This window comes from Passer montanus, unplaced genomic scaffold, assembly GCF_014805655.1.
Source record: "Passer montanus isolate IOZ18808 unplaced genomic scaffold, ASM1480565v1 scaffold45, whole genome shotgun sequence".
In the NCBI taxonomy this organism is placed as follows: domain Eukaryota; kingdom Metazoa; phylum Chordata; class Aves; order Passeriformes; family Passeridae; genus Passer; species Passer montanus.
Genome location: NW_024369373.1, coordinates 950,858 through 963,299, shown reverse-complemented (window position 1 = coordinate 963,299; position 12,442 = coordinate 950,858). Strand labels below are relative to the sequence as shown.

At 44.5% G+C, this 12,442-nt stretch overlaps 1 protein-coding gene across 1 annotated transcript in view; it reads left to right on the top strand.

Annotated features, from left to right (window-relative positions):
• The first annotated feature begins 5,524 nt into the window (after positions 1-5,524).
• Positions 5,525-12,442, top strand: part of USP10 (ubiquitin specific peptidase 10) — a 46,195-nt gene continuing 39,277 nt past the window's right edge. The window contains exon 1 of the mRNA XM_039721222.1: positions 5,525-5,594. Coding sequence (XP_039577156.1) covers positions 5,574-5,594 — 21 coding nt within the window. The 5' untranslated portion in view covers positions 5,525-5,573. The remainder of the gene's footprint in view (positions 5,595-12,442) is intronic.

Genomic DNA, 12,442 nt, shown 5'->3' with positions numbered 1-12,442 from the left:
GCCTGATGTCTTGTGTATTGATTTCATTGAGGTTTTCCTTTTTGATTAATTGGAAAAAAATAATCCTGTAATCATTTTTCAGTGAAATTCATAATAGTGGAAACATTTTAGTAGGAAGGTAAATTTAACAATATGAAGTAGAAATATAACTTACTTAGAGAATTAATTTTTACTGCATTTTTCTGCTCCAGACAGTCAGAAGAGAAAAGGGGGAATGGCTCCCCACTGCCAGAGCGCAGATTTAGTTGGGACATTGGGAAGAAATTCTCCCCTGTGAGTGTGGGGAGGTGCTGGCACAGGGTGCCCAGAGCAGCTGTGGCTGCCCCTGGATCCCTGGAAATGTCCAAGGTCCGGCTGGACAGGGCTTGGAGCACCCTGGGACAGTGGAAGGTGTCCCTGCCATGGCAGGGGGGGAAACAAGATGAGTTGTGAGATCCCTTCAAGCCAAACCATTCTGTAATTCTATGAAATTCCTTTTCACATTTTTGCAGGTCTGACAAAAGATCCAATCCAGTTTGTAGGGTGGTTTCAAACACAGTATTTAATGGAGCGTAGATAAACAATTTACAATTTCCTAACGTTAAACTTCATTGCATGAACAAAAGGCAGCTTCAGTGCTCATCAAAGCAAGCTTTCTTTCCTCTGGTCTGTGTGTTGGGGAAAATACCAAAGCCAGAGGCTATGAGGGAGTGTGGGACATGTCCTGTGTCATTAGAGGTCACTGGGGGATCCTACCTATTGCTGCCAGAAGCATTTTTCCATTACTAAAGGAAAAAGTGATCCCCATTTGCACCTCCAAGCCCATGACAGGGAGCACTCCTAAAGGCAAGGTCTGGCAGAGTGCCCCTGGATGTGGGGTGTGGTGGATCCAGATGTGGCTGATCACCTCTGGATTTGGGATGTTGCGGGTCCAGATGTGGCTGATCACCCCTGGGGAAGTGTGAGCAGAGAGCACAGGGAGCTTGGAGATCACCCAGCGCTGCACGGCTTTGGGGAATCGGTGTGCTGGAATTTCTGAAAAATGAAAGGGGGGAATTTGTGTGACACCAGTGGATTTGTGCTCTGGTTTTTGAGGTCTGAGCAGTCCTCTTGGTGAGGAATTAGGGTTGGCAGAGGAAAGGTGTATTCTCTGGCTTTGGCCTGGCTCCTGAACCTGCAGATCCCACTGCCTTCATCCCCAAGCTCTGTGAAGCGTTTTACTCTTGCCAGGAAGCACAGCTCTTTCTTCCTGCCCCAGGGAAAAATAACTACTGCTCTACCTCATTTCTAAAAAGGTTTCCATTGCCAGATTCTGAGGAAAGCTCGCTTTACCTGGAACAAAGCAGCTACCAAAACCCTCAGGTTTGTTCTTCCCACACTTCCATGCCTCTATCGTGGCATTGGCATGTCAAGGAGCTGCTGCTGTAACTCTGACGTTGGATAACAAATCCCTCGAGGTACCCTGAGGAAAAATCACAGCCTGCTGTGAGATGCAGTTGTTTTGAAGGCTTGAGAAAGAAGATGAAAATATTTTTGTTCTTGAGTTGAAATTTTAAATTGAGAAAAATGTGTTAGTGTCTTTCTTTGTAAGAGATCTGACTGCTTTCAGTGGTTTCTTCCAAAAACTGCTGATTTTCTGGGCACTGTTTAGGATTCTGGATTCTTGCATGACAGCAAAAAAAGGGGTTGTGTGTCTAGGGAATGTAAAGAAATAATTTAACCTTCAGTGCTCTTTCTGAGAGCAATTTAACTTGCAGAAAACAAGCCCAGATTTGAATTGTGATTCTTCCCTTGCTGGTATGTCTTAGCAAAGTAAAGACCAGTAAGACAAAAAAAAAAAAAAAAAAAGCTGGAATGACAGGCTTTAAATTTTATTTTATTTCAGCTTCTTGAGCTATTTTAGTTCTCATGAATGTAATAATGAGCGAGATGCTAATTATTCCTTCATGAACTTATGGCTTTGGGGTGTCTCAGGGATCAGGTCAGGGCAGATGGAGAGGTTCTGTCACCACGCTGTGAGAGTCAGAGCACAGCTCAGCTACTCACAGCTTCCTCCTCCTTCCTGAGAACTCCACACTGGCAGGACACAGCCCAGTCACGGGGTGGTTGGTGCTGCACACATTTTTTAGTTCCTCCTGGAACTCGGAGTAGTTTTGGGAAAAAATATATCTTTGTTTTATGATGATGGGTTTGGTGACAGAACACGAGGGGAAGGTGAGATGGAGACTTGCTGGTTCTTTTGATGCTCCAAAACTGACAGAGATGATTTAATGAGAAGAGGGAGGACTTATATTTAAGATAAGGATGAATCAGTCACAATTAATTAGCCAGAAGTTCAGCATAGATAATGGAAACACTGAGTCAAGCATCCACATGATCTGCTAAAGGCTTGTCCACACTTCAAATGTGTTTCTGCTTGACCTAGTCCATGCTTAAGCTTTTTACATTAGCAAATCTTTTACAAGTGCCCAGAAAATTTAGGAATTCCCACTTTCCATGAACAGCCAATGGAATTTGAAGTCAGGTTTGCATTAACCCCTTTTTGGAGTTAAATAGCTGCTGTTTGCCTGTGTTACCTGTCTAAAGTCTTCCACCTGCAGAACCATTCCTGCCCTTCTGCCCTCAGGTTCTCCTTGCCCTCTCCCAGTGCCTGGGACATTTAGGGCTCAGAAAGTTAAAAAATATTACCAAGGCTGATAATTGTACAATTTTTGATGCTGACCTAGAGCTGGCTGGTTCTTTATTGAAAACTTAAATATCCTGTTTTTAATATGAGCCAACTGAGATCCAGCCAGGGTTTGCAAATACTTTTTATAGGCATAGCCCTTATTGGACCTAGAAACTGTTGGGATAAAGGTTCTGCATCTCTGAAAAAAAAAAAAAAAAGGTCCTGGGAGTCCCTGAAGTTCTTGGCACCAGGATGGAGCTGTACAAGGACAGCACTAAACCTCCTGAAGTGCTACAGTATTCCCTCTGTCCCTGAAAAAGTGAGTGTGAGGGTCCTGAGTGCTTCAGCTCCCCAAAAGCCATCCTCAGAAGCACCCAGGAGCCACGTGTACACATCTCCTGGCACTGTCACCAGCACAGGTCTCATGAGCTTGTGAAGTCCCACGGAGTCCCCAGCACTTTGCATTTCCAGCAGGATAAGAGCAATTACAGCAGCACCTGGAGCCAGATACCCTGGGAGTGGTTTGTCCCGCTCCCGGCTGCTGTCAGACAATCCTTTATTTCCACAGCCATGGACCTCGTTTGGTTGTGATAAATCCACATGTTGGTAGGAACGTTGCTCTATGAATCTTAAGAATGTGCATATGCAGAAAGAAAAATCCAACACTGGTTGGTTTTTTTCATTTGGAAAAGCAGCTTGTTGATTTGGAGGGATAATTCACAGCCACTGGCATAAAGGATGTAAGAAAATACAACTGGTTTATGCAATGAAAGCAGTAATGAAATAACCGGCCAAAATTAATAAAACAGAACTGAGGTGGAAACTTTGTAGCAGGTAAGTTTCATCAAAGCAAGGTATTACAAAAAAATCCCCTTAGATTATTAGGAAATATTGTGGTAAAATGTTAACAGACTTTATAATTAAACTATACTAAGATGGGATAAAATTGAACGTGTTGAAAATGTTGCTGAATGAAACAGTGACATCCTGTCTCAGTTTTCACCCTCAGCTCTGGGTTTTAGCAGTTTTGGTATTTGAATTTCTGCTTTCCAGGCTGAAGACACTGTGCTCATTTGTATTTTGAAACAGGCAGTTTACTTAGGCAGCATTGTGGGCAGAAGGGAATTTTGCCTTCAACCAGACTAGCTACGTAAGGGTTTTCACTCCATTATTTACCTTGTAAATTAGACTCCCGAGGGGAGAGGGGCTTTCAGACGTTTGAAATGCTGTATGCAAAAAGCCTGAACATTTGTCTCCCTTTTTTGTTTCTCCCTTTTAATATTAACCAGCCATTTTCACTGCTGGTTCTCAGCCCCAGGACAGCACAGCAACACTCGCAAAAGACAAAAGCGAGGGAGCGGCAGCTGGGTGTGTCAGCTGGAAGGGTGAAGGCTGATAGAGAAAATCATTTACTGTCATTAGCACACGGTAAGTGTTGCTCTTCACAAAACAGGAGGGACGTGTCCTCGTCGTGGAGACGGGCAGGAATCTTCTGCCCACTTTCCGTGAACAGCCAAAGACACAAAGTTCTTGTGTGCTCTTCCTTTTCTTCTACTCAACTTTCTCACTGATATAAAGTTGTCTCTATCACTCACTACCCAGCCGAATTAGATTTTTGCAGGACTTGGTAGTTTGTTTCAGGAAAAAGAAAAAAAAAGAAAAAAAGTATGGAGCAAATTAGCGATTAATTTGATGGATTCTTGCCTGGGGGTTTCTGTATTGTTATGACTCAATCCTCTGAAAATCATGAGATTGGCTTAGTCATTCCCTTTTTTAATTTTTTTTTTCCTAGATACAAATACTGAACCCTTTCCCACCCCGGTTATTTGGGACAGAGGTAGGACAGCTTCACTCTGGCATCATCTGGGCACGCAGCCTTACCTGTCACCTGCCAGTGACCCTCAGCACGTGCCCTCTTACAGATGAGATTTGGACATTAGGAGGAATTTCTTCACAAAAACAGTGATTAAACACTGGAATGGGCTGTCCAGGGAGGTGGTGGAGTCACCATCCCTGGAGGTGTCCAAGGAATGCCTGTTTGTAGCACTCAGTGCTCTGGGCCGTCCCTGGAGGTGTCCAAGGAATGCCTGGATGTGGCACTCAGTGCTCTGGGCCAGCTGACCAGGTAGGGATTGGTCACAGGTTGGACTCGATGGTCTTGGAAGGCTTTTCCAACTTAATCAAGGAATCACAGAATTATTTGGGCTGGGACGGATCTCGGGATCACCCAGCCCAGTGGCTTTGCCAAGGCAGGGACATCTGGAGCAGGTGACACAGGAACGCGGCCAGGTGGGGTCGGAATGCCTCCCTCAGAAGAGACTCCACACCCTCCTTGGGCGGCTATTCCAGAGCTCTGCCGCCTGACACGAACAGAAATTCCCTCTCACGCTGAGCTGAAACTTCTCGTGGTTTAGTTTATGGCCACTGCTGCTTGTTGAGCACCACGGAAAGAGGTCTGGGCACCAGGCTGGCACAGGTGCCCAGAGAAGCTGTGATCTCTGGCAGTGTCCAAGGCCAGGTCGGACACTGGGGCTTGGAGCACCCTTGGGCAGTAGAAGGTGTCTCTGCCCATGGCAGGGGTGGCACTGGATCATCTTTAAGCTCTAACCCATCCCATGATTCTGTGATCCTTCTGGCGCCCACCCTGGCGATATTTTACACGCATTAACGCGATCCCCTCTCAGCCTCATCTTCCCCAGGCCAAACCCTCTCCGCTCCCTCAGCCTCTCACAGGCGAGATGCCCGCGGGGGTGTTCCAGGGAAGCTCCCCGGGCTCCTCGCCCGCCTTCCCGCCCGGCTCCCCTCAGGGAGGCGGAGCCGCCTCCCGCCCTTTTCCCTGGGCGCCCTCAGCTCCCGCCCCGTGCGCGCGCAGCGGGCGGGCGGGGAGGGGCCGGGACCGCCGAGCTCCCCGGGGACGCGGGGCGCCATGGCCCTGCACGGCGCGCAGGTACCGCCCGGGACCGCGGGCACCCTTGCGGCACCGCGCCCGGACCCCGCCGCGCTCCCGGCGGCGGGCGGGCCCCGGGATGGGGGGGGGAGCGTGGTGGCCGGGAGTAGGCCCAGGGTGATTGTGCACGTTCATTGAATGTGCCGAGGGCGGTGGGGCGGCCTCGCTGCCCGCGGGGACGGCGGATCCGGCGCTCCCGGGGTGGAATTCCCATCCCGGAGGGCTCCGGAGTGCGGGGGGTCGGCCCCGCGCCCGTGTCGGTGTCTCCACGCCGGGGCCCGGGGCGGGGGTGTCGGTGCTGAGCCCCCGGCCGAGGGTGGCTCGGACAGAGCCCATCGCTCCCGCTGCTCTTTTTTATTTTATTTTTTTTTTTTGGGGCGGGGGGAGAGGCAGAAAGGATTCTATAACGAGAAGGGAATAAGGAGATTTGTAAACTAATCCTCCCCCCTCCCCCCCGCCCAAACACTCGATAAACCCCGGCGCATCGGGGTGCAAAGGGCTGAGTGTTGCAAGATCGCCGTGCACGGGGATGCGTGTGCGGATTCCCCGGATCCCACTGGCCCAACCAGCCCGGAGATTTGTGCACCGAGTGGAAAAAAAAAAACAACAAAAAAACTGCAGTCGTGGTGGTTTTTCGCTGGAAGTTTACAGCTCGGTTCCTGGGCTAATCCAGTGTGTGCTTAGAGCGAATGATTGAATGGGTTCGCTTCGCTGTTTCTTTCCCTTAAGGTTTTTCTCCCAAAGAGCTTGAAAGCAGGAACGTCAGGAAAAGCGTGTGGAGCTCTGGAGCGTTTTATTTGCAAGACTTAGAGCAACTTTGTTGTTTAGCAAATAATAAAGTTTAGAAAAGTGTGGTGGCGTTAAAGGTAATTTTGTTAAGGATCCGTGTCTTCTGTCATAGAAAGCACGTTTCATAAAATGTAAGTCATTGTGAACAGGGTGATGCTTTATTATGAGTTCTGTGCGTTTTGGGCTTTTTTCCTCAATGAAGTTAAGTTACACATCAAATGAAGACGTGCCCTAGTGGCACTAGTATTTCCATTTAAAAAAGTTCGTAATTGGTGAAAGTTATACCGACATTTCTTGCCTAGCTTGATTTATTTATGTTTGAGAGAAAAACGTGAGTGCTTTTGTTCATGTGGGTGTTCCTAAGGCAGCTGCAGTGTCTGGGGTTTGTTTCAAATTTACAACTAATTTTAAAATTTTGTGTCATTCTAGTTTTATTTCAGAGTGAAGGAAACTCACTTCCTTTTGGAACTCACTTCCTTTTTTTACTATCCCAGTGAATGATTTTTGGAATGCAGATGCATCAGAAGGATTCAGTGTCCAATGCAAGAGCTGTTTCACTCCCTGCTTTCTCCCCCTCAGCCATGCATGTGGTCAGTTTGAGGAGTTTGGTGTTTAAAATGCAGCTTATTTCATTATTTGGTCTGTACATAATTGTGTTGGTGTACTTTAAAACAAAAAAAGGTTAGGCTGATAATTTAGTTTATGGTGAAGTGCTCTATTGCTGAAATTAAAACTGGGCTGTAAATTCATCTTTAATAGCAGCTTGAGCACAGACTATTTTAAATCATCCCCCTCTGTAGGTAAAGGTGGATTTTAGGTCTCATGAGGTTGCTGCTCAAGTTATAATATATTGTTTGTATTAGGTAGTTTGCATATTATGTGGAACATATGTATTTTGGAAACACATTTGTAAGGTATTGTTTAAATAATGCTTTGTTCATGTTACTAAACACAACTTGCCTTGGGTTTTTTTAAAATTTAACCAGTTTATTGAGATGCTGTCTGGGACTTATGTGAGTACATCTTCCAGAACAGTGCTGTGATGCTGAATTAAGGTGACAGTGTTTTGGAGCCTTTGGGATGAAAAGCCTGAAGATACATTCAGGGATGCAATTTCACATGTGTAAGGTGTTTCCTTTTTGTTTTAGGATGGTGGTGTTACAGATCAGTAGAAAAAATAAGAAAGTTGTGATAAAAGTTGCCTGTTCTGAGTACAAGATAAATTAGATTATTGAGTCATTATGTTCATGTCACGTTGCAGAAGTATGTTCTTCTTCCATATCTCTAGTTTGGGTGTACCATCACTGAGGCATTTTTTGTCACATGGGGAAAAAACATCTTCAAGAAAATCCTGCTGCTCCTGCAGCTAAAATGCAGAGTCAGATTTCTGCCAGTGGATGGATTCATGGAATAGTGGGCAGAAATATTTCATCAGTCAGTTTGCACATTGTGACAAATGACTCCTGAAACCCCATCATATCGAATATTTCATTGATTTTGGGTGGCCAGCTCAGGCAGCACAGAAGTGTTTGGTAGCACAGTTCAGCTGTTGCTGGTGTTTGTACCTCTATTCCATGTCACTATTTCATAATCATCTCATGAGAGGTTTAAGTGTTGTGTGGGTCTGCTGGGTGTGTGCTGACTGTGTTCACAATCTGTTCTTTTTTTTAAGGTGAGCTACAAGTAAACCTGCTGTACTGCTCCATGGCACTAAAGATGTTAAGCTGATCTAGTTAAAACCACTTGTCATCAAGGGCATCTAAAAATCTCTTAAAAAAAAAAAAGACAGCTTAAAAACTATTTCCCTGTTTGGAAAGACTAAAACTCTGTAGGAACTGTATAAACAGTTGTTTTAGCCACTTATTCTATTGTTTTTCATAGAAAGAATTAATACAGAGGCATCATTTGTAAATCCTGTGAAAACAAGTTAAGCAGAAGAAAGGATCCCATAGCAGAATGAATCATTTATGCTTGTTTTGTTCTTCCACCATTACTGTGGTGTCAGATGAACTCGGTGCCATTTTAAATGTACCACGTTGGCCCCAAACCCAGCTCAAGTGAAAACCTGGCAGGTTTGAGCTGAGAAAAAAAGCTGAACAAGCTCCTAAGCTGCTCATCCTCACCCAGGTTGTGTCTGGCCTGGCAACCAGAAGAACTGGAACTCGGAACATGGCGTGCAACCTGACTCCCTGAAACACTGCACTGCAAACTGCCTCTTTTCTGGCCGCCTTGGAGGGCTGCTCCCTGGCAGGGTGTAGTTTGGTGTTTCCTTAAGCCAGGACTCTTTCTAGAAGACAAAAAAAAAAGAAAAAAAAAAGGCAGCAGCAGCCTGCAGGCATTTGTGCTGTGCTGCCTTTGCAGTGTCTTGCCTGATGTTTGTGGTGATTAGGAAATCGATGTCTCGAAAATAATGTCCAAAAAATGGTTGTTATGCAGCTGGATGAGTTTCTTGTGCACATATGTGTAATGGTGGAGTGTCCTCACAGGCAGAAAGAGACATTTGGGGATGGGGCAGTTGGATTCTGTCAGCTTTGTGAAATCCACTGAAGATATTGGGGACACCCTGAACACAAAATGAAAGGTGGCCGTGGGAAAGGGCTGCTGGGGAGTGGAATTGGAGGGAGGTGTGCAAGTCCCCATCTTGCTGCTGCTGCTCAGTTGCTGTCCTGTGTTTTAAAGGGCTGAAGAAGCTGGATTTGTCTCTCCCCACTTCATTTTCATTGCTCAGAAGGATCTGGTCTCATCTTTTGCCCCTGGAGTGAGCAGTTATTCCCAGCTTCTGTGATCTTGGGAATTCAGGCTGCAGCTGAAGCTGGGAGTTTCGGTAGCCAGAAGGGATCATTTGCCTTTCTAAAATGTGAATGGTGAATCCACACTGAGTAAAGTGGGTGAATGTGGGTTGGTTGACTTAAAAAAAGGAAGTCTGGGAAAACTGACATAGAACTTAAATTTGGAACTATATGGCAGCATGCAAATAGGCTAAAACCCACAGGTTTTGTGAATCACTGCTATTTATTCTGTGCATTCTAGACTACAGCACTGATCTGGAGACTTCTTAGAATGGCTCCAGCCATTTACCTATTAATAAATCCAGTTTCTGTAGGCAGTTGCTCAGACGTACTGGTCTTTCCATTCATGTAGCTGTTAAAATACTTGTAAAGTTAAATGGGGTTTTGTTTGTAGGTAAACTGAGCAGTCTCATTTCTGTTCAGTGATCGACACACAACATGCTGTGTCGTACAAAACTGCCAAATCTGTTATAATAGAATCTGCTGGCCTTGGGCCATTGGATTATAGTCATTTGTCACTCTAATGCCATTTCAGCAATGTAGATGTTCATTTCCAAAGAATTAAACATGCTGGAACTGCGGTTTTTCTTTTTGATGGAAGTGTTTTATGTGTGATCATTAAACATACAACTGGGGATTAGGGAACAAAGGGTTTTGCTTCATGGTGAAAAAGTGTGTGTGTGTACATGTGTGTGTGTTTGTATATTCAGACATTCCGTAAGAGAATAGTCTGATATTTTAAAACTGGGGTTCTGAACCCTATTTTTGTTTTATGAAATTGTAACATAGGTATTTAAGACTGTGTTTTAAGTATTTCCAATAATGGGGCTGTGTTGGTTATTTTTAAAACACTTTAAAGGATTCTGTTTTGTTAGTACTCATGTTAATATATTCATTAATGCTTTAACAGAGTAAAACTTTGAGGTACATTAGTCTTTTCATTTTGTGTTTGACTTTCTAATGCCTAATTTATTTCCAGATATTCCTGATATTTTAAATACGTGTAAGAACTTTTTCTTCTTGGTTGACAGCATACAATTTATTGATCTTCAGTGTGTGCTACAAGGTCTGTTTTTCTTCACCTGTAGTTAGGCAGGAGGAAGATTAAATCACAGTAGTCCTAACAAAGTGTTTGTGTAAGGCTTCTTTGAATCATACACTTTGTGAAAAAAACATCTGTTCTTCAAATCAAGAAAGGCTTGTTGAGATTCTGTGGTAGCCACCAGTGTCAGTGCCCTAGGAAAGAAATGTGCAGGAGCACTTGGGGGAATTTGCTGCTTGTAGTATTGTATGTGAATTCATCTCATGGATGGGAGCTTTAAAAGAAGCACTGTGTGTTATTTGCATTGGAATTAGTAGGAAAGAAAGGGATATAGATGAGCTGCCATCGAGGGTAATGTTAACACAAACTGGAAAACCACTTAGGGGTTCTGAAGTTGTTTTGCTTTGTTAAAAAAGTAAATACCCCAAGTGAGGCTCAGAGAAAAATGCACGATCTGTAAGAAGCTGTAAAGAAGAGCATGTCTCTAAAGGTTGTGCGAAAAGATGCATTAAAAAAAAAAAAACGCAGGAAAGTAGGTTTTCTTCAAAGAATTCTGTGTATGAAAGACTTCTTATTTTGTTTGAACCCCACTGGGCAGACCAGCAGAAATAGCTGAGTTATTCCCCCAGTGCACTGGGCATGTGTTTTCCTACAACATTTAGAGCCTGCTGTAGTGATTCACAGATTTCCTGCCTCGTTTTTCCCCGTGAATGTTGCAGGCTGGCAATGCATTTGCCACTGTAACTCAAAATACAGAAGTCATGTATCATTCATGCAAAGAAGTGAAGGCTTCTGATCTGAGAATGTTTTGTCTTGTTGGAGTGGGATGTCTTTTAGGTACTGTAGCAACCTGTTAAAATAGGTAAGATACTGGTAATCCTTGAATTCTTGGTGGAAGCATTAGGCTGGATGGAGAGGGAAGTGGAAAAAGTTCAATTAACTGTTTAATGGTACAGGCAGACAATTAGATTAGTTGTAATCAAATAATTGTTTTGGACCATGTTACTTAGGGAGGGTATTTAATTCAAAATGAGGCTGGTACATAGTGTGGGGTGGCCTTGTCATTTTAAATATGAGTAGATAGGGTAAAAAGGAGAGGGAAGTCAAGCAGAAAGGAAAAGAGTCATTGTCAGCACAGGTAACAGCTGAATTGCAAAAAGAATCAAGTTCTTTTGAGTTCCACTGTACTTAGTCTATCCATTAAATCTTATGGGTTCTAATAATAGCTGGCTGACCAAAGAAAGTAAGAAATAGCACTCTGGTGTCCTTACAGCATGGAAAACCTCACTCTCTGTTCTGCTGCTGCCTTTGGGATACAAAACCAAAACCACAGCTGTTTGAAATTGTCTGTGAAGCGCTGTGTTTAATTGATACAAAGTTGGAAAAAAGTCGAAGACAACTTATTGAGGCAATTTCCACTTACTTAGGCAGTACTTACTTTCTTCTCACTTAAGGGCTGTGACCAAAGACCATTGCCCTTAAGAAGTTTAGGCTTCCACATTTCATCACACATAGTGAGAACTCCCTAACAGAACTTGGAACAGCAACAATGAAAAAAGAGTTTATGCAGTTAGTGTGCTTTCAGAGCAGGCAGGAATGAGATACATGAAATTGTCATCCTGGCATTGCAAGTGACAGAAAGTGCAGCAGAGTCAGAAGTGTGAAAGAGGAGCAGTCAGCTTTCAGAGCAGAAGAAATAAAGCTGTTGAATTTGTTCCTGTCAACAGGTTTGTGGTCTCAGTCTCTTGAACTTCACCATATTCCAGACATAGTGCAGGGTTGTGGTGGTCCCTGAGTTTTGGTGGTCATTGCTGTTGCTGTGGGTGCAGGTGGCAGATGCTGCCGTGGTGTTCCAGGTGTTGCCAGAGCTGAGTTTCCTGATTTGGAGAGAGTAAGGGCAATGGAGGTGTATTACACTTGGCACTAATGGTTGTCACATGAAGGCTGGTATGATTTTCTGATTTGATGTGATCACATCCTTGAAATAGAGATTTCCCCAAGTTCTCATCAGCGTGGAGCCTGCAGTGCTGTGGGAGGGCAGCTGTGCACATTTTTGCCCTTGGCTGTGTGCTGCTGGCAGTGGTGGGTACCAGGGCTCAGCAGTGCTCCAGTGGGGCTGAGCTGTGCAGCCTCTGTGTTTTCCTGGTGGTGTGACTTCAAAATTGGTCTGAATTTCGCATGGATTTTTATAGTTAGGAAAGAGAGAAGCTAAGAGCAAAGGTGCTTTT